General features: G+C 33.8%; 1 protein-coding gene across 4 annotated transcripts in view; it reads left to right on the top strand.

Moving 5' to 3' along the window:
• The window catches only part of LOC126886719 (TATA-binding protein-associated factor 2N-like), a 42571-nt gene that overhangs the window by 14048 nt on the left and 1119 nt on the right, over positions 1 to 27404 (top strand). Inside the window, exons 3-6 of one of the 4 annotated variants that reach the window (XM_050653726.1) lie at positions 841 to 1083; positions 2218 to 2353; positions 12989 to 13270; positions 21723 to 21936. In XM_050653726.1, the coding sequence (XP_050509683.1) occupies positions 841 to 1083; positions 2218 to 2353; positions 12989 to 13270; positions 21723 to 21732 (671 nt within the window). In that variant the 3' untranslated portion in view covers positions 21733 to 21936. Of the gene's footprint in view, positions 1 to 840; positions 1084 to 2208; positions 2354 to 12988; positions 13271 to 21722; positions 21937 to 27404 lie in introns of those variants that run through there. The other 3 variants (XM_050653724.1, XM_050653727.1, XM_050653725.1) reach the window with 3 other exon arrangements.

The raw sequence follows: 27404 nt of genomic DNA, 5'->3' as shown, positions 1-27404 counted from the left end.
CAATCTACTAATTGGTGCATATTGACCATAATTTGTAGCATGTCGTTGTTCCCTGAATATTTGTGGATTTCGTGTCAATCTAGCAGGTATATTAAAGTATACAAGACTTATCAATTCTTCGGAGTTAATAACACCAGAGATAATTTTGCGAAGACAACAAATATCCAACATGACTCTTCTGCGTTCAAGAGTTTGTAAATTTAATCTCTTTAATATATTATCATAAGTATAATTTCTAACTGTTAAACCCATCTTAAAAGCTGCGAAACGTAAAAATTTGTTTTGAACCTTTTCAATATTTAGGATTTGATATGCATAACTAGGTGACCAGATAATAGAACCATATTCAATAATTGATCTCACGATACTGCAATATAAGATTTTTATTGTGTGAATTGACAAATCTTTTGATGAACGCAATACAAAACCCAACATCTTAAATGCTTTCGAAACAGTATGGTCAATGTGAGAGTAAAATGTTAATTTACAATCAAATATTATACCCAAATCCCGAATTTCGTTCACATGTGTGACAGGAGTATTATTAATAAAATATTGATGGTGAATAGGCGAATGGGATCTAGCAAAAGTTATTAAAAAGCATTTATTAATATTAAGTTCCATATCATTTCTACCACACCACTCATAAAAATCATTTACTTGTGAGTCTTGTTTTCACTTATTTTGATAAGCCAAAAAAATTGCAAAAAATAGCCTTACCTGATTTGCTTTTCATATCTGGTAAAATATGACATATTTAGTCCACATTATTATTATAAAAAAGTTTACATGAATCGTAATTGAGCTTTGCCCATTAGAAATGCTTCTTTTTTTATATAGGAGGAGGTGACTTCAGAGGCAGAAATGGAGGTTTTGGTGGGGGACGTGATGGCGGACCATACAGAGGTGGTGGTGGCTTTGACAGGAGTGGTAGAGGTGGCTACGGAGGTGGAGATAGAGGTTATGATGATAGACGTGGTGGCAGACCAGCATATGATGATAGAAGTACTGGAGGATTTGATGGTTATGATGATAGACGCGGAGGATATGACAGGGATCCTTATGCTGCTGGTGGTTATGGCGGTATGTCTTATAATTTGGATTATAATTAATGAAGTTACAATAATAAATAATTTTTTTCTTTAAAAGTACATTTTTATCAAGAAAAATGTGAAATTTGTAATAATTTTATGTTATTAATTGTTTAACACATTCTGTGTGGATGGCATACATGTGAGCCACATCATGCATTCACCAATGTGTGGACTGCACGCATGTATGCTATTGATTATACACATTTTAAATATGTATTCTTTTTGTCAGTCATGAGTATAAGTCAGATCAAATACCCCCACTCAATGTGTTAAATAAAAATTACTGTATTTGTCTTTCGAAAATGTGCTTACGCACAAGATCAAACAGGGATATTTTTGTCCCATTATAGCATATTAATCAATACATCATAACAAAATATTATTTGTTCTATAAATTAAAATACAGTAAAACCTTGATAGAACGGACCTTTATTTAACGGACTTCGGATGTAACGGACAACAAATCTGATGACATGTAAAAAAAATTGAATGCAAAAAAATAGGAAAAATCAAATTCTGTAAGAAAAATCAACAAGATGATCTCGGCACTGCTTTGTGATAACTCCAATGGATCGCATGGATTGACTGCTATAATTGTTGGAAAATCTTGTAAACCTAGAGTTGTCAAAGATATGCATCATCTGCCCGTTTTGTACCTGCAGTGAGAAATTTTCAAGATAAAAAACTTCAAATACCGCTGAAAGAAGTGAAATATTTATTGATTTTGGACAACTCTCCTGCTTATCCCCCTGAAAATATTCAACATTCAAAGATGGCAACTTTAATTGTATGTTTTGGCCAAAAAATACATCGCTTATTCAATCCATTGATCACTGAATAATTTTGGCAACCCAACGAGTATATTGCAGAAAGTTTTTAGATGAAGTAGAATAATAAAAACTAGCAAAGAAAACTTGATTCCTTTTTTAACTTACAGATTTGTATCTAAATCCAGTACATATTAAAAAAAAAAAGTTCTTTGATTGATCTTGATCCTATTTTCATATAACGGACTTCCGGTTTTACCGGACATTCTGTCCCCCCAATTAGTCCGTTATATCGAGGTTTTACTGTACAGTTTTTCTTTTAAAATCCCGATTATCTAATAATTTAGATCATTCAGGTGGCTACGAAAGACAAGGAGGCTATGACAGCAGAGGAGGTTATGAAGACAGACGTGGGGCAGCTGGTGCATACGATCAAAGAGCAGCTGCACCAGATGGTCTCTACAGTCGCAGAGATATGGCACCTAAACAGAGGTAAACATTTAACATTTTGTTTTTGCTTAGTATGGCATTGTTTGGAATAATACACTAGTACCGCGGTTCTCAATCTGTGGTACATGTACCACTGATGGTACATTTCATTTTTTGAGGTGGTACACAAAACGCAAAATCAGCACCACTATTATAGTTAATTAGATCACCTAGTTAGATATTAACTTCAGTTAGGTGGTACCAAAAATAATAAAAAGTATTTGGTGGTACATGACCCAAAAAGATTGAGAACCGCTGCACTAGTAGATGAAGCATATAAAAATAAAAAATTACTGGCTACTATTTTTCAACTGTAATATCTGGGGGAAGTCAATAGAAAATACATACCATCTCGTGGATATTAAAATTTTTGACTGTGTCCTGTGTTTTTTATTAACATTTAAGCAAAAAAGCGATATTTTTTTATTTCAATATTGTGAAAACACTACGCATTGTAAATGAAAATGTTCAAGAGACTTTCTTGAAAATACTTGCTATTAACAATGTATTTTAAATGGGATTTACTTATTCGCACTGTTTTTTTTTTTCACACTTTCATAACGTGTCATCCAAAATTATTGTCACCATAGATGGCTCTGAACGACAGATAGCTATATAGTGCATGTCTATTCTTAATTCAGATATATAGTTCGTCCGTTATAACGTTTCCCATGTGTCACGATTCATTTTCAAACAAATTAAGTCAATACATAAAGTGAAACGAACGTCGATGTGTATATACATTTTGCATACTGTATACTATATTATACTACACATATTGGCGTACGTTTCACTTTATATTTTGATTTAATTTGTTTGAAAATGCGGAAAAGTTATAGCGGACGAACAATACTTTCCAGTTTACCTCACCTTTGCAGTGTACGTCGACTTAACAAGAAAAGTTAGGTTATGTAGAGATGTTGGTGGTGGACATATACAGCATCTCGTCTGATTTTATTTATTGTTACTTATAATTTTGTTAATTCTTTTTATTTTTGATTAAAGTTTTGTGTTAAAGGTTTTGATAATCAAATATCCTTAACTTTCGCTCGGTAACTCGCGCCGCTGTCGCTCGTGCTCTAAACATCGCGTGCGTTCGCAAAAAGCATACTTCACGAACTGTTTCATAAATAACTATTGTATGTTCAATAAAACCGGTGATATTTTTTTTAATCACAGCGCAATTGTTTATAAGAATTAAGAAGACAATGTGGATAGTTTGTCAATGAAGTTTCACTTTTTCATTTAAAATTTAACCAAGTTTAATATGAGGCATCTAATATCAAAATTAACGATCTCCAGTTTTTATTAAATTGAGATTTTCTTTCTTACTTCCGGGTTTAATTTGCAAGAACTTTTTTGTATATAAATATTTTTATCTACTCTATCTCATAAGTTTTTAATTTGTGAAAACTGTCATTATAGATAGTAGTGCGTGAAGTAGTATTTTAAATGGGATTTACTTTTTCGCACTTTTTTTTTGGCACACTTTCATATAATCAAATATCCTTAACTTGTCATAGTGATGACATGTGAGCAATAAATTACAACAAAAGTTTTGACAGTTTTGTGGTTTGAAAGAAGTTAGAATTTTTAAATGTCATAGTTCTAAAAATTGTAGAATAGAAATGAATTCCAGTGACGAAGAGTTACAGTTTTTTTATTTGTTTATCGTAGATAAAATATTGTATGAAAATGTGCGTGAAGTACTTTTTGCGAACTTACGCGATGTATAGCACTCGCCCCGCTGTCGCTCGTGCTTTAAACATCGCGTGCGTTCGCAAAAAGCATACTTCTGTAACTGTTTCATAAAATGCATAGTTTTTTCACAATATTGAAATGAATGAAAAAAGTCGCCTTTTTTTTCTTCTTTTTAAGGTGCCCCTCCATTACTGAAGGTTGGCTATAACTACAGCAAATTGCTCTCTATCTTAGTATTCATCATGTTCTCTATTCTCTATCATGTTCTTAGTATCGAATGTGTGTCCTGTGCCTATCCAGTCTCACATTCTTCAGCCAGAAGCATTTTCTTCCTCCAGGACATATTTTTCCTTCCACTTTCTCTTCCATTACGAGTCGTAGGAAGTTGTATTTTTCTCGAGATAACTCATTTTCCTGTTTTTTACAATATTTGGGAGTTCTCTATCAGTCCCCATTCTTCTCAGCACCTCGTTGTTGGTCACTTGTCTTTTGACGTTTGCTTAAATGTAGTATTATAGTGCAGTCATTGAAGCTTTTTGAGCTCAGAAATTTTTTACTACATATGAACCGATTTACAAGAAATTTTGGAATTAGGCTTATCCTACCCTTAACTTTAAAAGTGATATTGACCCGAACTCCGTTTTCACCCTGGGGGTGGTTGCCACCCTTTTCGGTGGTGGAAATTTTTTTTCAAAATAACCTAATAGATATCGATAGAAGACTTAATTTTAAGCAAAAAATGTTGTATAAAGTTTTTTCAAAAACCCAATATTTTTCAAGTTATTAGCTATTGAAAATTCGGAATTTTCTCACAGATTTTCAACAGTTTTTTACAAATATCTCCAAAAATATGCATTTTAACGATAATACTATAATGAACAAAATTGTAGCAGGTAAAAAAATAAACAAATTGGTTTTTTAAAGAGTGTTTCTAAGTGCAATATTAAGCGAGATATTGCAGATCAAACCGTTTTTCATTTCGTGTGAAATTTAATCGATGTATTCAAGCCATCTAGCGGAGAGCGAATAAATTTTATGCATGCTAATGAGAAAGGATTTTATAGTGCTTAAAATAAGCTTTAAAATGAGCAATGTTAAAAGTCTTTTGTACGTAAAATGAGTGAGCTGTAATGAAAAAAAGAGGAACATCTAATGTTTTTTTTTAATCAATGGATTTCATACGTGCCATTTCCACTAAAATTAAAATTAATCGTATTTCGTCTAGAATCAACTTTAATATAAAGAGTTTGATGGATTCTAGCAGTTTAGCTGCTTTGGAACACATATATTTTTTAAAAAATCGCGATTTTACGAAAAAAAAATTTTGAATAAAAAAACACCTCCTTTTCATAATATCTCAAAAATAATGAAAGGTAAAAGAGTGTAATAATAAAAAATATAATTTTTTGACAAAAATTTTGGTTTGTTTGTTTTTCCTATCACACAAAAATTTACGAAGATATTGATTAAACAGCGCGCGGTAGCGCAACCACAGTCTCTCTCGAACCCTTTGACCCTTCACCGTTTCAAAATAAAAAGTTTTTCACTACATATTATAATGAAAAAAGTTGTAGCTCTTTTAATTACCTTCAAAATGGTTTTTTATAAGTTGTGATAGCTTTAAAATTGAAGTAGTTATGGCAAAAAAACTAAATCATACATATTCAATGTTTTAATTTAGGGGTAGTTTAAGGGTTAAAGAACTTGAGCATATTATTTTCCAACATAGCTTTTTCGAGAACGTGGAACGATATTTAATCCTTTTTAGTTTATCAAAAGAAATTTTTTATACAATTTTTAATCGAGGGTTTGATTTTAAGGGCTGATAGGGGTTAACAATTAAATAGAGACATTAAATATTATTTACTCTATATTTAAGTCTTCTTGTCAAACCAAATTAATTTTTTGTAAATTTTTTCCATTTAGAGGTTGTTTTTAAGGGTTGAAAGGGGGTTATATATATTTTCAATGATAATTAAGATAGAGAACGTAAAATATCATTTACTCTATATTTAAAACTTTTTATGTCATACTAAATTAATTTTTTGTAAATATTTTCCATTTAGGGGTAGTTTGCAAGGGTTGTACAGTTTTCAAGGGGATGAAAATGAGTTTAACATGATGTTATTGTGTTAGAAAATATTTCACAATGTCACTCTTTATTATTAAACACATTTTCTGGCGATAAAATGGCTCTGTCAATTTTTTCATTAAGGGGTTGTTTTCACCCCTTAAAAATAAAAACGGAATTCGGGTCAATATCACTTTTGAAGTTAACCCATTAACGCGCAAGTTTTTTTATTCAAAAATCTTTACTTTTAGGGTTAATTTGTTGAAAATGTTAATAATTTAATCCAAAAAAACAAGTTTTTCGGTTTCCTGTCTTTTTTTTAAATTATATGGTGTTACCTTATGGTAACGCTGGGCGCTTAAGGAATTTTTAGGATTGTTGAAACCAATTTTTTTAATTTTTTAAAAATATTTATTTGAGAATATTTGCATTGTCTGGTGTGGTATCCTATAGTCTAAGAGCTAGTGAACCTTTTGACTAACGGTCGTCCTGTAAGGCTAAAAATTTGTAGAGTGATAATTCATAGCACACCAAAGCTAAAAACCATGACCTGGCAGGCCTCAGCGGTGCACGTGTATCTACCAGGTGAATCGAAAAGTGCAAATTTAGGGGGTAAAATAAACTTTCTCCTGTAAGGTTTAAATTTAAGTATGTGTTTGAGTAAGTCATTTAGAAGAAATGTGTACAATGACAGGCGATTCTGAAGAGCATAAGACCTTGCCAGGCGAGGGGAAAGATTAGGGGTTTTTCCTAAAATTATTCTTTTTGCATCGAACAAATTTTTTTTAGGCTTTTTGAATCATTCCAAACAGAAAAGGTCCTTAGTTATTTTTCTCTTAAGTTAATAGTTTTTGTTATATAAGCGATTGAAAATTTTGAAAATTGCGAAATCGGCAATTTTTAACCCAAATCGGACATTTATCTAAAAATTTCAATATTGGCAAGGTACGCAGATATTCCTTAAACATTGATTGATGAAATCCCGAAGAGTTTTTTGCAATAAAATATCGAAAACCGCTTTGTTTTTTTAATTGCTAATCAAGCGGGCGCTACACTGTAGTATAATTGAGGACGTTTGAGCTTGCATAAATTCATTATCTCGAGAATGGGCAAATTTGAAGAGAAATCCTCAGACAGGTCGATTTTTATTTTTGAATTAGGACTTTTTGGTATATATATAATACTAGTGACGTCATCCATCTGGGCGTGATGACGTAATCGATTATTTTTTTAAATAAGAGTAGGGGTTGTGTGATAGCTCATTTGAAAGGTTATTTAATTCTCTATTCAGTAATATAAACATTAACATAATTATTTATACAGGGTGTACAAAAAAATTTTTTTCTTCTATTTGTCAAATTTAATCAAAGTTAATTTAATAAAAAAAATTTTTTGTACACCCTGTATAAATAATTATGTTATTGTTTATATTAGTGAATAGAGAATTAAATAACCTTTCAAATGAGCTATCACACAACCCCTACTCTCATTTAAAAAAATCATCGATTACGTCATCACGCTCAGATGGATGACGTCACTAGTATTATATATATGCCAAAAAGTCCTAATTTAAAATAAAAATCGACCTGTCTGAAGATTGCTCTTGAAATTTGCCAATTCTCGAGATAATGAATTTATGCCAACTCAAACGTCCTCACTTATACTACAGTGAAGCGTCCGCTTGATTAGCAATTAAAAAACAAAGGGGTTTCCAATATTGTATTGCAAAAAACTCTTTGGGATTTCATCAATCAATGTTTAAAGAATATCTACCTACCTTGGCAACTTTGAGATTTTTAGATAAATATCCGATTTGGGGTTAAAAATGGTCGATTTCGCAATTTTCAAAATTTTCAATCGCTTATATAGCAAAAACTATTAACTTAAGAGAAAAATCACCAAAGACCTTTTCTGTTTGGAATGATTCAAAAAACTTAAAAAAAAATTTGTTCGATGCAAAAAAAATAAATTTAGGAAAAACCCCTAATCTTTCCCCTCGCCTGGCAAGGTCTTATGCTCTTCAGAATCGCCTGTCATTTTACACATTTCTTTTAAATGACTTACTCAAACACATACTTAAATTTAAACCTTACAGGAGAAAGTTTATTTTACCCCCTAAATTTGCACTTTTCGATTCACCTGGTAGATACACGTGCACCGCTGAGGCCTGCCAGGTCATGGTTTTTAGCTTTGGTGTGCTATGAATTATCACTCTACAAATTTCTAGCCTTACAGGACGACCGTTAGTCAAAAGGTTCACTAGCTCTTAGACTACTATAAAATAAAACAATTAACACACAAACCAACGTTGCATTTTTTACACATTTTTCATACAGATGTTGTACATCTGTTTCCAGCACATCGCCTTCTACTGCTTGATGTAACAAATGGTCGAAGCGATCAAAACGAAGATCTGGCAAGTTCTCTCTATGTAGACTAGGTCTTCCTGTATATAAGGGACGACTTCCATATCTTGCGAGAAGAACTTGGGCCAATTCTCTCCTAAACGATAGCAAGGATATATTTTTTTTATTTATTTTTATATAAATGCCATGAATTATGGACTGCAACATCCAACAACCATGTTACAATTTGCCGGTACCATTTTTTACTGCAAATTGCTACTCGGTAGGTTGAAATACCTTGATCCATCCAGTCGGTACCCACCATATTTTGTTGTATTCAGCAATATAGTGAGGTAGACTTACTTGAATGTGGCCTTTTTCTTCGTGAGAAAATCTTTTTACCGTGCCCAATGCTGAACCACCACAACTCGTAGATGCTATTGTAACAACAGTGCTATCTTTCCATCGCACCAGTAACACTATCGCTTCTGCTAACAAAAATCCACGACTGAAAAAAAAATAAGATTATGACTCCGTAAGCGCCCACCGCAACCATATGGTAACGGCGTACTTTGACTCTTCCTACCGAATTCGCTACATTTAATTGTTGATAAAATACAACAATTTATAATAAGTTGGGGTGTAATAAACTTAGTTTTTTTTAAATACACTAGAACGTCGATAATCCGGACGTCAAAAATCCGGACCGTCAGTAATCCGGATTTGTATCTAGCCAAAATATCTGATTCTTTTAAAATAAATTAAGAACTTCGCTGCGAAAAACGAACCTCTACCGCAGTTCAAAAATATTTTACACATTTTTTTAAAAGCCCAAATAGTGTTTGAATGTTTTTACTGTACACATGGTGCTATTATAAATTAATTACAATACAGTGTTTAAACATAAAAAAAAGTTTTGATTAATTTCACCTCTAGACACTTTACTTTACAAGAGAAAACATAAAATTTTAAAACGTTTGTTGTACTCAGGGGCGGCCCGTCGGGGTAGGCAAGGTAGGCGCCGCCTACCCTCTTCAAATGTAGTACAATAATATAAATTATTAATATAAATTACTTATATCAAAATTGTAATTTATAAATTGTGACACAATACCTACAATAAAATAGCAAAAATTATCCAAATTATTTTTAAAAATATCCAAAAAATTTCCTCCGTAGTTATAATTATTGTACGCTCCTTGTAGTATCAGTAGTACTGTATAAGAATCTATATTCTTCCTGGGTCAGGCACTTGAAAACGTAGCCTGAAATAGAACAACGCCAATACCGAATTGACGTGCGATCTCTCTCTGTTTACGCGAGCAGGCCTGCCACAGGTCTGCTGGTAACGACCGTATTCTACGATTTTGAAAGGGGGCGAATAGGCACAGAGTCTTATAGCCGGACCTACAAAATTTTATCAGTTGCTTCTGCTTCTCTTGTGTCTTGTGAAACTGTTTTAAATAATTGTTTTTGATTTTGGCTGTTATTAGTAGGTTAAGTATTGAATAAAACTAGGTAGGACAATTTAAATTTGTTTATGAAAACTGAATAATAAACAGGTAAATTTTATATTAATTTAGTAATAATTCACTAACGACAAATAAATCTGTGAATAGTTATTTGTCAGTCGTCCATTATATTTTTATTGTGTTTCAATACAATTTGGATAATTTAAAATTAAACTGACGAATTGTGTTATTAGATTATATAGATAATTAAAAATTTAAAGCGATGTTAATTGTTAACTTATCAATTTATTCGAAGAGTAAATTATTATTTGATACATAAATAAAATAAGTAATATTTGACGTTGTTGAAACGTAGGTGTGTTAGTTTTATTGGTGGAAAAACTTTAGTCATCGAATATGAATATTTTAAACGATGTAATATGCAGTTTGATCGAGACGCCTTTTTCAAGGCGCCAAAATCAAGAAAGATCAGAAATTATTTCAATGGACCGGCCTTTACTAAATTTAACAATTTTATCCACAGATAAGACAATCGACCATTTTCGAGATCGTTTAAAACAATATGGTATGAAAATCATAAATGGCTAAGCGGAAGTTATTTTAAAAATTCACTTTTCTGTTGGCCTTGTCTGTTGCTCTCAAATTTGAAGCAAAATGTTTGGGTGAGTCAGGGATATTCAGATTTGAAAAATTTATCAGCTAGTATAAAAAAACATGAATCTTCGAAAGAACGTTTAAACAATTGCTTAGGTTTAAAACGGTTAGAAAAAAATAAACAAACTATTGACAGTGCTTTAGCTGGACAAATTCTCTATCTAATAATATATATAATGAAGAAGTTGAAAAAGATTGAAAAAGTTGAAGAAATTGATGTTACAATTCTGTTAGTAAAACAAGAACTTGCATTTCGCGGTCGTGATGAGAGCAATAATTCTTCAAACATGGGTAATTTTAAAGAAATTTTTAATTTAGTAGTTAAACGCAATCAGGAAATCCAGGATCATGTTAAAAAATAGAAGGGGTGTTCACGGGTTTGTCAAAAACAATACAAAATGATTTAATAGATTGCCTTGCCGATTACGTAAAAAATGAAATGTCAACAGAAATTAATGAAAGTCAATTTTTTTCTATACTAGCGGACGATACTACTGATATAACCGAAAAATCACAGTGTACTTTAACAATCCGTTTTGTTAACAAAGTTGGTCAGGTAACAGAAAGATTTTTGGGGTTTTTTGATGTTAGCGAGAATAGATCTGCAGACGCTCTATATAGTTTAATTTCAAACGTGCCTGAGCCATATGATTACAAAAATAAATTAATTGCTCCATTTTACGATGGTGCAAGTGTAATGGCTGGCTCTTTAAACGGATTACAATCAAAAATTAAAGTAGACGCTCCAAAAGCAATTTTTACACATTGTTGCGCTCATAGATTACATTTAGTATTGCAAGACGGCTCAAAATGTATTACAAATTGTAGGATATTTTTTGTCGCCTACCCGAAGTATATGTGTAGCCTACCCGCATACTGAGGTCACGAGCCGCCACTGGTTGTACTTTAATGTGTATACTGGCCTTTTTTTGAGGTAATTTCGATAATCCGGATAATTTGATAATCCGGATGGGGTCCGGTCCCAATTAATCCGGATTATTGACGTTCTACTGTATGCAAATATAGTTACTAGACGACTATCAAAAATTGCTTACTCAAAACGGACGTCCATCTTTTTCTATACATTTAAACCACACTGTCATATGATTATCTCTCGACGGTTGAGAAAAGGCTAAAATACGCATCCGTTACGTTTTATGGGTGCCTGAAGCATTACTAGAAACGATACCGAAACTGACGGGTGCCAGAATTTTTAAAAATCATGTGTTGTACGTTACCATATGGTAACGCTGGGCGCTAATGGGTTAAGGGTAAGATAAACCTAATTCCAAAATCTCATGTAAATCGGTTCATAGTAAAAAATTTCGGAAGTAAAAACCTATTTTACGCTTCAATGACTGCACTATTAATACTTACTTACTTTCCGTGCCCGGAACACCAACAACTTTAAATTCTGTATTTCCAATGGTTGGCCACATAGATGGCCCTGTCATTTGCTATAATTAAGTCTTGTTCTGTGCAGGTCTCTCTCATCTCTGTGCATGATAGTAGATGCCGGCTGGTCTGAACCGCGCCACAGTCGCAGGTATCGTCCTCCTGGTATCCCCATTTTTTCAGGTTACTAGCACAACGTGAAACGCCGGTTCTTAGTCTGTTTAGCGCTTTCCAAGTCGGATACGGTAAATTGTGTCCAGCAGCCATTTCCTCTGAGGGAGGAAAATGTGTCGCGGTAGCTGACGCTTGCCATAGGTGTATTCGGCGCGTCTCTGGCGCTTCGGGGATGGATCTTGATGTTTTCAGGAAGCTTTTCCGAGATCTTTGCTTTAGTAAAGTTGAACCTTCTCTTGAAAGGAACAATTTCGTATCTGATTGCCGCGTTGGAAAGACAAATTATTGGTCTGTGCTGTGTCTTTGGGAGGGCGCTTCCAACGATTTTTGTCACCTGGTCTCCAATTCTGTCGCTGACAAATATATTGTCTGGGTTGTAACCTCTGCGCCATCTTCCGCTGTTGAACGACGCAGGCTGCTTTGGATCGTGAATAAGTTTTAGGTTCATGCTTTCAGCCCATTTTTCTAGTTCTTCGCCATTGGAATCTGTTTCGTTGTAACCCCACGCGACACTGTGACAGTTGAAGTCACCCAGTACGAATTTGATTTGCTGTGATTGAAAGTTATTCGGTTCCTCAAAAGCAAAGTTAGCGTTTGGTGGTTTGTAGATTGACGTTACTGTACAAAAGTTTATCTCCACTGTGAGGATCTCGATGTCATTTGCACTATTAATAAAAAACCACGATACAGTAAAAATTTCGATATCCACGAGAAGCATTTTCCATTGACTTCTGCCAGATATTCCTGGTGAAAAATAGCGCCCAGTAATTTTTCAAGTGCTTTTTCGGCGTCTGGGCGCTGTATCAATAAATTAATCTTTTTTAAGTTATGGTGGATCCAACGGATACGGCGCTTCTGCCGGCTACGGTCGCGACGCCGGTGGCTACGGCGCCGCCTATGGAGATCGCGCAGCCGCCGATCCGTACGCTGCAGCTGATCCATACAGAGGGGCTTCAGCCGGTGGTGGCTATCAGGATAGAGGTGATAGAGGATACGGTGGGCGACCTGCTGAGGGTTATGGAAACTCATACGCTGCTGCATCTGGCGGAGCTACCGCTGCAAGAAGTGGCTACGATTCGGCATATCCTCCTCTACCACAGCAAAGAGGGTGAGTATTATTATTGCAGATAAGCGAAGATTAGATAAGTAGTATCTTTTGAAGTATAAAGCCAGGATCCTACGGAACCTGGAGCAGCGTTCTTCGCCAGTTCGCGTCTGCGAAGAGAAATAGATAATAGTGAAAAGGAAAGGGAGCACGCTTGGCGCGCCACGTTATTGCGAAAATAAATATTAATTTTTTGATAAATTCCCTTCCCCTACCCCGAAATCTAGTCCGATTGAGCGTGTCCTATCGAGTATCTAGGGTTTAATTTAATATATTGTACGCCACCAGTGTTGGTGGTAGAATTCATACAACGATAAAAATTCGAATACCAGCCTCTAGTTACGTTGGATGGGTTACATAGTGCAGTCACTGAAGGTTTTCACCTCCGATTTCGTTGAACCTCCATCGATTTTCATGAAATTTGGTGAGTAATTAGTGGATACCTCAAGGAACAAAGGTGACATGATGCCAACTTGCGCTTTTACCCTGGGGATGGATGCCACCCCCTCTCGGGGGTGAAAATTATTTTATTAAAGTAAGTCATAGAGCCCATAAGTCAATAGAGGGACAAATTATAAGCAAAATTTGTTATATAAAGTTATTAAAATAAATCAACACTTTTTGAGTTATTAAAGACCAAAGATTTTATTTTTTCGTAAAAAAATGCATGTTTTAAATCGGTTTTTCACGTATAAATCAAAAACTATAAGTTCTTACAAAAAAGTTGTTATTACTGAAATTTAAGATAATAAAAAATTGAATACATTCGTCACATAAAGAACTAAACTAATGTTAGTTCAAAGTGAGTTATTGGCAATTGAATGTGTATTTTTTCGACGAGTACTTAAATCTAAAGTATTCAAGCTTAAATAACGGGAAAACGATGCAACGTATAAAATATTCCTGCTAAACATTTGTCAAAGTACTTCTGAATACCTATCAAATGAGCTTCAGAACAAGGTAATAGCGTCAAAATTAAGTACGTTATAATGAAAATACAAGAACTCGTTTCGAATTTTTTAGGAAAAAGTGAAAAATAAAACATACGCCACTTCCACAAAAATTAAAATTTATAGTAATCCTTACAAGAACTTCTTTATATTAGCGTAAGTAATGTTTTCGATAATTTTGACCGGTTTTGAATGCATATTTTTGAAAAAAAGATATAATTTTAAAAAATCATAATTTTTAAAATTATTGTAATTCTCATATTCTGTTGATAACACTTCAAAAATACTCAATATACATAAAAAATTATATATAACCAAATTTTAGTTTTTTCTGTGCCAAATATTTTACCTGTTTTACTATTTCTATAGGGTAAAAAATAACCGAGATAGAAACGTTTAAATCTTAAATTTTGCTGTGGGAACCATGCAACCGGGGTCATTTAACCTTTTATTTTAAAAAAAGTAAGGGGTTTAAAGATTAGGTTCAACGTGCTTAAATAGCACTTGGAACTAACTTTCAAAGAGTTTTTAGATGAACCTGATATCGTAAACACGAACGGAGTTATTAAAAAAAACCATTTTTTGGAAAAAATTTTAAAAGCTAAATTTTGAAAAAATTTTGTAGCATAAATTTTAACGCTATTAACATGTTCGGGGGCTCATTTGATAGATATTTTTAAGTACTTTGACAAATGTTTAATAAGTTTATGTTATAAAATGCATCAATGTTCCATTATTTCAGCTTGAATACTTACGAGTTTTTTACTCGCCGAAAAAAATATACATTCAATTACCTATAACTCACTTTTAGTTAACATTAAAAGATTTTTCTAGTAAGTTTATTTCATTTTTTATTAGCTTCAATTTTGATAATTATAACTTTTTTGTAAAAACTTAGACTTTTTGAGTTACTGATGAAAAATTGGTTAAAAACATGCATTTTTCTCAAGAAAAATTAAAATCTTTGATCTTTAATAACTTAAAAAGTTTTGATTTATTTTAATACCTTTAAATAACAAATTTTGCTTGAAATTCGTCCCTCTATCGAATTATGGGGTTATTTTTAATAAAATAATTTTCACCCCGAGAAGGGGTGGCATCCACCCCCAGGGTAAAAGCGCAAGTTGGCACCATGTCACCTTTGTTCCTTGAGATATCCTCTAACCACTCACCAATTTTCATGCAAATCGATGGAGGTTCAACGAAATCGGAGGTAATAGTTCATATCCACCTTCAGTGACTCCACTAACAGGGGTAAGTACCTGCTATGCATCAGCTTCCGACTTTCTTTTGAATCGTGTTGATTTACCAAAAAAACGACGGAACTGCACGCGCCCACCATACATCCACAATTTTGCCCTATTATGTCACAAATCATAAACTACGTACGTTGAGGGGAAGAACGGTATTCCACGTCTCGTTAGTTTCCGTCTTTAGATTGTTCCTTTTTCTATTTCTCTTCGCCAACTGTAAACCGATGAAGAACGCTGCTTCTCGTTTCATTGGATCCGGCTTTAAATTTACTTGAAAGTTGCGATATGTTTGATATTTAACTGGATTTTGGTCAATACTGCTACGGGATTTGTGGGGTTTATAGCTCGGATTTAGTCGGAAAAATATAAACAATTGTTGTAATAATATATCTATTTAATTTACAGTGTTAACAGTTGTTTTTACGTAATGACTTATAAGACCGTTGTAGACTTCCGATTTTTTACCAGATAACGGACGATATTTATCAACTAATCACCAAATACGCGCACACACGAAAATTTTAAGTCACTAGAATATTATATAGATACACACTATCTCTTCGTCGACTTCAACGCAGCCTATGACAGTTTTCAAAGTTAGTTGAGTATTGAGATCTCATCTAAGTTAGTTGCTAACAATGCAAAACCTAAGGTCGTATGTTAAAATTAAAGGAGAAAACTCTACATCATTTAATATTAATAATGGTCTAAGACAGGTAGACTCGCTAACGTGTTTCCTCTTTAATATTGCCTTGGAAAAGGCAGTCAGGCAGATAAATATTAGGTCAAACAGATCCATCTTAATAAATCGACACAAATTCCCGCATTCACTGACGATATTGTTATAGTGACAAGAAATATAAGGGACATAGTACAGTGTTTTACAAAGTTTACGAACGCGACAAGTAAACTATGACTTGTAAACGAGTAAAAACCCAAAACTACTTATTGGTTTAGAAGAAGCCTTCAAAATATTCAACAGAATCCTAATTAACAAGTACCTATACCTTTGAGCAAGTCAAAAGAATTTACATTTTATATTGGTTCGCTCATAAACACAACAAACATGTCAAGCGATGAAGTAAATAGACAATATAGCAAATAAAACTCTCCATGATCTTCAAAACATCAGAAATAAAAATCTAAAACATGCAGAGAGGCATTTATAAGACCTTAAGAAGGCTGGTTTTGATATATGGAGCTAAAATATGGACTTCATTTCAAAATGGCAAGAGATACTTGGTATCTTGTTTAGAGAAAAATATTTATATATTAAAAATTATACCAGCTTTACACAGATCCAGATATTGTGAAATTTATTAAGGTGCATAAACTACGATGGGCTGGACACATCGCATTGCTAGGATGTCAGATAATGAGTACATGAAGAGATTGACATTCTCAAACCCAGAGGGCAGAAGAAGTAGAGGACGACTGCATAGAAGATGTATTGATGGTGTGGAAGAAGACCATAGGTTTCTAAAGGCGGGTTCTCACTTGTCAGTTTAGTCTCACGCACTCTAACTGATTCAGTGATACTGAACAAATAGTGAACATGAGAACACATGTTCATTTTAAATGATCAATACATTCATACTTTCAGTTAAAGTGAAAACCAGTCCTACTTTTTATCATTTTTGACTGATCATGATCGCATAATGAATAAAAACTGAAAGGTGAGAACATAGATTTTCGTGATTTGTTCAGTGTGGCAAGTTTTGAGAGCAATTTTTTGCAGAATCTCTTGAAATTTGTCTTCGTTCTTAAGTGGTTTGTATATGAATCACAAACTTCCAAAGCTAGTTCTTTCAATATAGTTTCACTAGCACTCCATATATTTCTGCGAAATGTCCAGGACCTGACCCACCATCTACGACTTATCTTTTCTTTTGATTCACTAGAATATTCTGTAATGAATTTACTAATTATTGTAAACATACTTCGCTAACAGCTGGTCTCAATTTTTTTAACCATTTTCAGTACCACGATATAAAATGTTTGGACTAACTGCGTACTGAATGTACCAAAACATGAAACATGTGAATGCAAATGTCGCTTTTCATTTTTCATTATTAATGAATCAGTCAGACTGCGTCAGCGAAACTGACAAGTGAGAACTCTCCTTTCGCGTCACAATATGGAGGCAAGCCAAGATCGACAAAGAATTGTCAAGCAAATTATGATGATGAATCTAAGCCTTTTAGGATGAAAATGTTAAACATGCAGATTTGACTATCACGTAAATCATATACACTCAACCAAACTTATATGGAATCATTATGTATTTGAAACCTGCAGTTTTTGGAAGCTATAGGTGTAAATATTTTAGTTGAAACGATAAGAAGAAGAGTTGCCGTGCCCAAGGATTATATAGCAGGAGGAAGTTATGGGATAGAAAAAGAACTCTCAAGAAATTCAAGAATTAAATAAACCAACAGAAACCAGAAAATTCTACCAAAAACTTAACAAAAGCAGAAAAGAATTTAAACCAAGAACAATGATGTGCAGAGACAAAGAAGGAGATATAGTAACTCAAAAGAGTGAAATACTGCAAAGATGGACTGAATTCTTCAAAGAGAAGTTTGAACAAAACTGAGATCCACTATATGATGAAATTATACTGGATCAAACGGATACCAGAGAAACAACCCCCATTCAGTAGCTGAAACGCAAGAAGCAGTTACCAGACTGAAAAACAACAAGTCACCTGGATTGGACAACATTAGCGCAGAATTAATAAAAGAAGACGGAGACTCCCTATTGAATGCGATACACGAACTTATAGTGAACATATGGAATAATAAACAATTGCCACAAGACTGGAATACCGTAGTAATCATTCCACTACATAAAAAGGGAGATCAGCTTCAATGTAACAACTACCGGGCAATAACGCTAGTGACTGTGGCATATAAAATACTGTCAAATATTGTGTATGAGCGATTACACCATATGCGGAACAAATAGTTGGGGGATATCAATGTGGTTTCTGCAGGCAGAAGTCCACAATAGATCAGATCTTCGTTTTCAGACAAATCTTGGAAAAGACTAGTGAATTTAATATAGAAACACATCATCTCTTCATTGACTTTGAGAGTGCCTATGATAGTATCCATCGAGAACTTCTGATCAACGCCCTGAAAGAGTTTAATATTCCAACTCATCTCATTGATATAGTAAAAGAAACACTTAAAGTACAAAGCAGGGTTCGAATTCAAAACGTGCTAACAGATACAATCCATGTTAGAACGGGTCTACGACAGGGAGATGCTTTATCCTGTATTCTATTTAACATCACATTAGAGAAAATAATTAGAGAGTCAAAAGTCAACACCAGAGGAACAATAATAACAAAAAGTGTACAAATATTGGCATTTGCAGATGATGTTGATATCATAGCTAGGAGCAAAAGAGAAATGATAGAAATGATATAGAAAGAGCGGCACAAAACAGTGGCCTAAATATTAAAGAAATAAAAACCAAATATATGAAGGCCAGCAAATCGACAGGCCAAAGAAACCTACAGAATCTGACAATAGGAGACTATAACATCGAAAGTGTAAAAATTTTTACATATCTAGGTTCACTAGTTACCGCAGATAACAATGTCAGCGAAGAAATTAAGAGAAGAATACATATTGCTAATAAAACATATAATGGACTCATTAAACATCTACATAAGATCCAACAACATCACGAGAAAAACCAAATGCAAAATATACAAAACCCTGATAAAACCAGTCCTTGTATATGGATCAGAGACATGGACACAGACGAAAAGCGATGAGAACTTATTAGGTACGTTTGAACGAAAAATCCTTAGACACATATATAAGGGGGTGAAAGAAAATGACGTATGGCGCAGAAGATACAATTTTGAACTATACGCAGCATACAACGAACCCGACGTCATAACATCCATAAAGATCGGATGTCTGCGCTGGATGGGCCATGTTGAACGAATGTTGGAGACCGAAACGCCAAAACACATAATGAAGCAAACACCAGTAGGGAGAAGGTCAAAGGGAAGACCCAAACTTAGATACATGGAACAAGTGGAACAAGATCTGAAAACACTTGAGATTACCCACTGGAAGAACAAAGCAAGGAACAGAACAGAATGGCGGAAAATCCTAGAACAAGCCAGGACCCAAAAAGGGTTGTCGAGCTACTGATGATGATGAAGTTACGGGATCCCAAGTTAACCAGGCAGCACAAGATTGATCACGTAAATTGGTCTTTTCAACACCAAAACTGAAATATTGGAGATTGGAAAAGTGTGCTATTTTCAAACGAAAGTAGGATCTTTCCTGTACAGTCTGATGATTAACGAATTCGTGTACTTAGAGGGCGAGGAAGACAAGCAAAGAAGGGAAACTGACAGATTTGTTCATAAATATAAAAGAGGAAGGGGCATGTTCTGTGGAAGAATTATGATCGGTAAAAAAATCCTTTAATTTTCATCCAACCAACTTTAATAGCTCGAAGGTATGTTGATTTGGTTCTATAACATGTAGTTAGGCTCCTCAGAGATGCGATGGAAGAAAATTTAATTTAGCACTAATTCTCTTAAAATAATATAACATTTCAGATGATTCCATATACCTAAGTTTGGTTGAGTGTAAGTATGTATACCGCAAACTGGAAATAGGAGGGGATAAGGCTCCTAAATATCATTTCTTTAGCAGTATTCTCAGTCGATTTATTGCTATTTCAGTGTGACAACCTAATAGCCAGGGAGGTAGTGTCAAATTTGACCGGAGCATTTTAGCATGGCTGGATTCTTTTATTTAGGTAGGTGTTCCAAAGCTTATTAACAAATGATGTGTCAGCTGGCCCAAAACAATGACAAGAAAAGGTAAAATATGAAAGTTGATGGACAAACGCTACAACTTAAATGTCAAATATTTATATACATTACTCAGAACATTTGATAGACTTGCTTACTTGGGTCCTGCCTTTCACTCAGGAGATCCAGGTTCAAATCCTGGCGCGGAAAATTCTTTTTGTTTTTTAAGTTGACATTTTATTTTGAAAAATAGTTATTTTTATAATACCACGGCATGTCCACTTGGCCAGCTAACATTTTTTGCAACGTACATGATACAGCTGATGCTTTTTTATTACAATCTAAAATTCATAACTTATTGATTTATACTTTTTAATCTTTGCCACACTACTCCAAGAATATTTTTTTATTATTAACTAGCTGACCCGGCAAACTTCGTACCACCTTAAAACTAAATAATGTTTGAAAGTTTAATACCTAAAAATTACCAGAAAGCCAAAAAATACTAAAAAAATATTGCGTACCTATACTTTTTTCTACCAGATGCATAGTTTACGATTCTATAAGGGACATAGGTACAGACAAACATTCATTTTTATGTATTATAGAGAAATGGGAAATATTTAGATTGCTATTAAAAAATGGGGGTTGGTGAGAGAAAAGTGAAAATTTAGGGTAGTATCTTTCGGTTATACAACATATAAAATTAAGAAAAAACAGTTTGTCTAAAAAAATAACAAATAATGTCTCCTTTTCCACTTAGATTGTTGGTCTTACCAACTCAGGAACCTTCAGAGGTTCATGTACAACAAATTTGCTTATTGAGATCAATCATAATATTATGACCAAAAATGCATAGTTTGCGATTCTATAAAAGACAAAAAGATTTTTTTATATTGTCTCGTATAAATAATAAAAACGTGTATTATAAAAATAATTATTTTTCAAAATAAAATGTCAATTTAAAAAACAAAAAGAATTTTCCGCGCCAGGATTTGAACCTGGATCTCCTAAGTGAAAGGTAGGACCCAAGTAAGCAAGGCTATCAAATGTTCTGAATAACGTGTATAAATATTTGACATTTAGGTAAGTTGTAGCGTTTGTCCATCAACTTTCATATTTTACCTTTTCTTGTCTAAAATCCCCGGTTTTGGACCAGCTGACACATCATTTGATAATAAGCTTTGGAACACCTACCTAAATAAAAAGAAACCAGCCATGCTAAAATGCTCCGGTCAAATTTGACCCTACCACCCGGGTTATAATAAAATGGAAATAAACATGTAAACATATTTCGCAGCTCATTTATAAACGATTTTCTCAGTTCTGTGGATCAAATAATTTTATAACCGACAGTATATTGTAGATATTTTGTTCAAATTACGTTTTTATTAAATAACTTGATTGATTGTTTTGCGCATTCGGCAGCATTATTTTGTTTTTTATACTTTTCCGATTTTCAGCATGTACTAAACACGCATTGTCGAATACTCGCTTCCACATGCGCCCAGAATCGTTTGACGGACAATTAAGAGAAAAAAATCAAAACTCGCAGACATAATAGCGGAAGCCCCTATTCTGGATAATGTAAGATTGTTTAATTTTAGCGCATCAAACCTAAGTTTATGTCATGTAGTGTTTAGATATCTTCATTTTGATAATATAATGTTTTAAGGATGCGGTTTTTTATTATTTCCACAAAGTTTTGCAACTAACCTCCTTGTAATTCATCACCCAATGATTTGGAACATTAGTTACGACGTATATGTCTGCTTTATAGACTATGTGGGAAAATTTGACGGTGTCTTGGAGAAATCCTAACTAAAAACCAAGCACTGCAATAAGAGGCTTCGATGGCAAAGTGTAATTGATATTAAAAATACAACCCAAAGTAGTGAAAATCGTATGACAATTGGAATATATTGCCCATGTCATTCGACACCCAGAACAGTGTAGATAGAGTCCTCCTTCTTATTAGTCAGGAAAAATATGTGGAAAGAGGGGTCATAAATAGATATTCTATCAAAATAATTATTGGCAGATATCATTTCTACTAATTTATGTATCCGTAAATATAAACTTCAAGAGGTATTCTTCTAAATGACTACAACAGGTAATTTTAACGAAGTTTTCCCTATCAGGTATGCAAAGGTTCTCTGGAGAAAAATACATGTTTACATCTGATTACACAACAGATAATTATATTGTAAGAGAACTAAAGATCAGTAAGAGATTCTCTGGTAAAGTTAAACTACAATTAAAAGATAGTGGATGTGTCATGAGATGAGACGAGACCAAGGTAATGTAAAATACCGAAGACCAGAATGAAGTTTTCAATAACTGTAAAAGCCCAATACCTACACGATTTTCTGCTTTCTTTACTTTTTCGTGTCCTGATACAATAAAGTTCAGGCACAATAGCACAGGGCTTATGATCTCTTGAGAACTGTAGGGTTTCCGCTCCATCGACTCCCTGCGATTTTTCTAAGAAGATTGTTTTTGGTCGCTGCTTTTTGTGATGTTGTTTATATGTAAGTATTATGTACAGTAACTATCCAAGATATTTTATTTTGTACAGTGCATATCCAAGATATTTTGTACACTCCACATTAAGTAGTGTCTTGAAGTAGTGGCCAGATCGTCTACATATAGGAAATATTTTGTGTAGACAGAAGTGGCCTGATCATTGGTATAAATCTTGAACCGCATTGGGAAAAGCCATTTTTTGGTTTCTCCACCTGCTCCTCTTACCATTTAAGGTGATGAAGAACTGCCTTTTTTAACTATTTAGAATGGGAAATAAGCCACAATATTATTAAAAAATGATTTTTATTAACGTTTCGACGCCCAAATCGGGTGCCGTTGTCAAAATACAAAATACTATTAATATAAACAAAAATGTTGTTGCTTAGTAAAAAAATTCTTCTAATAATTTATTTAATTTGACTCATTTATATCGGCAATTCAGATACATATGATACATTTTAAAGTAGAAGACTTTAAAATGATATTGCCAATATTTATGAGTTGCGTTCCTGGGACGACTTTACTGAAAGATAGTTCATTCGATTACATGAAATCAACCCCAACTCAAGAATATCCGTCACAAAAAAAATCGTAGCATGTGATCTGTCTTTAAAAAGACAAACACATGCAACGGTGACATTAAAATTCTCGCGTTAGAGATCTCATAGTAAATCACGAGGGAAAACCAGGAAAAACCTCGTGATACTATCCCGACATCGTAAGTATTTGGTCTTACATTTAATTTACTCTCAAAATTAATACCAAATTCTGACTTTACTATAATTTTGTTTAAATTATAAATAATATCAATAATACATGGGTATATAAGTAATACTAAAATATAAAATATGTACTAACTCGACTATTGACTTACTAATTGTGGTATTTTCTTTCTATTGACTTCCTCTTTCAGTATGGGTATCCACATCCTACTGCATTCCACCGAGGAATTTGCGACACAATTGGTTTCGTTTAGCATAATTAGAGCCGCTTCTTTGATTTTTCTCTTTTTACTATCTGTTTCTTTCAGGACTATACTTGAATCTCTCCACTGAACTCTATGTTCATTATCCCATGCGTGTTGACATATTTGAGATCTATCAAATTCTCTATTTTTAATATAAGATTGATGTTCATTTATTCTAACGTTTAATGGTCTTGATGTTTCACCTATATAAAACTGTTCGCATTCACAAGGTATTTTATAAATACAATTCTTTGTCCTTTCTTGTTCATTGTTAGGTTTAGTTTTAGATAGAATAGATCTCAATGTGTTGGTTGTTTTGAATGTTGTTGAAAAACTGTAAAAAAATGTTGAAAAAAAAAAGAAGAACTGCCTGTACTACAGTACATTTTCAAAGATCTTTGATAAGAGGACCTTGTAGTTTACAGTGTTGTAAGCTACCGTCAAATCAACCAATGCCATACCTGTAATCCGTTTTTGTTCGTAAACACTCTATGTATTCAGGACTCCAAGTGCTTATATCTGAATCTGGCTTACTGCTAAATTAGATTGTGTTCGATAGTCTTTTCGATGCGTTGCATCATCATTCAACATCTTAACCTTCCGATGACCAACCTTTTTTTGTTACACGGATGACCAAGGGGGGGGGAAATGACCCCAGGTCAAAAATGTCAAAAATGATAATTAACAAAAAAAAGAAAATTTTTTTTTTAATTTTAATTTTTTTTGTTATGGGCTTTATGTCATTCAGCCAGTCACAACATGAGTATTAGTGTCATGTGTAGTGTGTATGTTGAGTAAGTGTCTTGTTACTTTGCAAAGTCGACGTCATTAGCGTAAAACTACTTGTAATTACACATAATAGACGCTACTTTACTAAACATCAACTTCAGAATATATTTTTTATTCGTAAAATATAGGGAATTTTTTTTATTTCAAAATATGAGGATATCTAGAATGATATTAAAGTCAAATAAAAAAAAACTGAGTTAAAAATTAAAAATACTTTTGAATTTATTAAAGAAGAACATACGCTGGGGGTCACAATTTCCCCCGCTTGGTCATCCGAAGGTTAAACAAGTGGCATATTAGCAAGATCGGGCTGTAACTGATTGGTACTGCTGGATCTTTCCCAAGTTTCATCAAGGCGATCTTCGCCTTGCTCCACCAATTGGGATATCCACTAGTGCTTTGCCATCTTTTCGGTTTTCCTGTTTCTCAATAATTTGTGCTCTACTTGATTGTCATTTACGTTTGGGACGAATTTTTTTTTTGTAGAGAGTCACCCTTATTTGTTCACCAAATTCCAAGCAATCTTGCTACTGTGTGTCATGTCGAGTTGATCCAGTTTTTCTTCCCATTTCTTTTGTCTGGACTGAGTTCTTCAAGCAACTGCTATTGAACCGCAGTTGATTGTGTCTTCACTAAATTGATCTTTTTCTTGATTTGTGATGGCATTTATCGCAGCAATGTAAGGTAAACTGAACATAGTGAACTGATCCTCAACGATAGCAGAAGCAACTTTTTCAAGTGAAAGCAACAACAGTGTCTACGGGAAAGTGCCATACAAGCCTTATATGTATGTATATAATAATATCGTAAAATTTATCACAACTTATTCTTTGTTAAAGTTTCAAATGTTTTACAGTGTAGTTTCGCCAAAAAAGGGTATACTGAATGTGTATAAATTGTTGCGTCATACATATATTTTTTTAGTTTTTCCACAGGTTATTTTAAGCCTAAGTACAGCGACTAAATTGTAGAAGGTTTCCCTCAGATTAATTCGCCCTTGCGCAGATTTAGACGTTACCTGTCCAAACTATTGCGCATGCGCTCACGCTTAAGAAATACGAAGATCGACAGAGTTGCCACGTTTCATAATTTTGCGTCTATTATGGGTAAACGAGATTAGCTTAGCGTCCAAATTTTGCGCCATAAGAATTTTGCGTTTTAGAAGTTACCAGACGAATATTCAAACGCTTTTTGCGCATTATGAATAAGAAAATTGGGTTGTGGAAGTTACCAGATGAAATTTCAAACGTTTGTTGCGCATTATGAATAAAAAGAACGTACTAGCGAGCGAATTTTTGCGCATTCTGTACTATACGTCCATATGCGGAAGGGCTATCAAGTTTTCATCGATATCAAGTTGATTTAAGCGATTGCGGATATTGAAGGACGTTTCCTGAACGATTGCGCCACATGATGTCCTTCCATGATAGGTCTTGAGGTACGTTTTAATATAAAGAGTTGGTATGTTTTTAAGTACGGCAATAATTTGTTTATTGTGTGCCTATATTCGATTTATAATCCAAATTTCCAAATTTTGACATGCGTCTTTTCTGGTTACTGTTCTTCCATAATTACCAGATTATAAACCTATCAGGATCTTTATTTATATTTACCAAGTTTTACTTATCACGGTAAAAACAAATAAAAGTACGTGGCTAACGGACTTGCTTCCAAGCCCAAGACATACACACAGGCTCTTCAATTATGTATGTTGTAAAACCCTGTCAATATTAAGTGCACATGATTACCTAAACTAGAAAAATTTGTTTCAGCGGTAACTAAAAAAATAGGCAAAAGCTTAATGATCATGTTGTCTGTTTGTTTAAACTTGGGAATTTGGATTGTAAATATAAGTAGTACCATTGTTTAAAAAAGAATAGTTGGTCAACGCAATGAATAAATTTGTTTGATTCTAATTGAGACAGTCACCACCATTTCTGCCAGGGTTGCAATGTCGCTTCGCGTAATTACGATAAATCCAAAATGCATAGACACCAAGTTGGATACGACCCTATATGCATAACACACCAACTCGCATGCATATTAAGAAAAATAAATATATGGAAGAATGTATTTAGAAATTGAATTATTGATGTCATGCTATTATATGTATAATGTATAGTAGCTTAGCATGACATCATTAATTCAATTTCTAAATATATTCTTCCATATATTTATTTTTCTTAATATGTATGCGAGTTGGTGTGTTATGAATAGGATCGTATTCAACTTGGTGTCTATGCATTTTGGATTTATCACAGTTACGCGTGACGTTGCGACCCTGACACAAATGGTGGTGACATCTGGTGACTGTCTCAATTAGGCTACGGCTCCACGGGCGAGAAATTGACGCTAGCAGTAGCAGCAAAATGAACTTACGGTTCCGCGGAGCGGAATGGGAATGGCCGAACTGAACCGACTACGCACAAGTCCTGTAGTCGGTACAGTTCGGCTATTCCTATTCCGTTCCGCGGAACCTTAAGTTCATTTTACTGCTACTGCTAGCGTCAATTTCTCGCCCGTGGAGCCGTAGCCTTAGAATCAAACAAATTTATTCATTGCGTTGACCAACTATTCCTTTTTAAACAATGGTAGTACCGAAGTACGGTTTCGCTAGACTAGTTTGAGGTCAGCTAAACCATAGTTTGGGACGTGGCGCATAGCCAAGGTTTTTAAAAATTTCTGTATTATATACCTACCAATAAAGAGATGTGACATGTATTTTTATGTAAATTACAAGCGCTTGGTTTTATTGTAAAAAATTTAAAGTCGCGATGGGATAATTATTAGCACAGTGTGTTTTATATGTTGCGTGTGTTTATTGAACAGACCATGTACATTTTTATTATGCCACGTCAGCACT

This window comes from Diabrotica virgifera, chromosome 6 (assembly GCF_917563875.1).
Source record: "Diabrotica virgifera virgifera chromosome 6, PGI_DIABVI_V3a".
Taxonomy (NCBI): domain Eukaryota; kingdom Metazoa; phylum Arthropoda; class Insecta; order Coleoptera; family Chrysomelidae; genus Diabrotica; species Diabrotica virgifera.
Note: the sequence above shows the minus strand (reverse complement) of the source record. Positions and strands in the feature narration are given on the sequence as shown.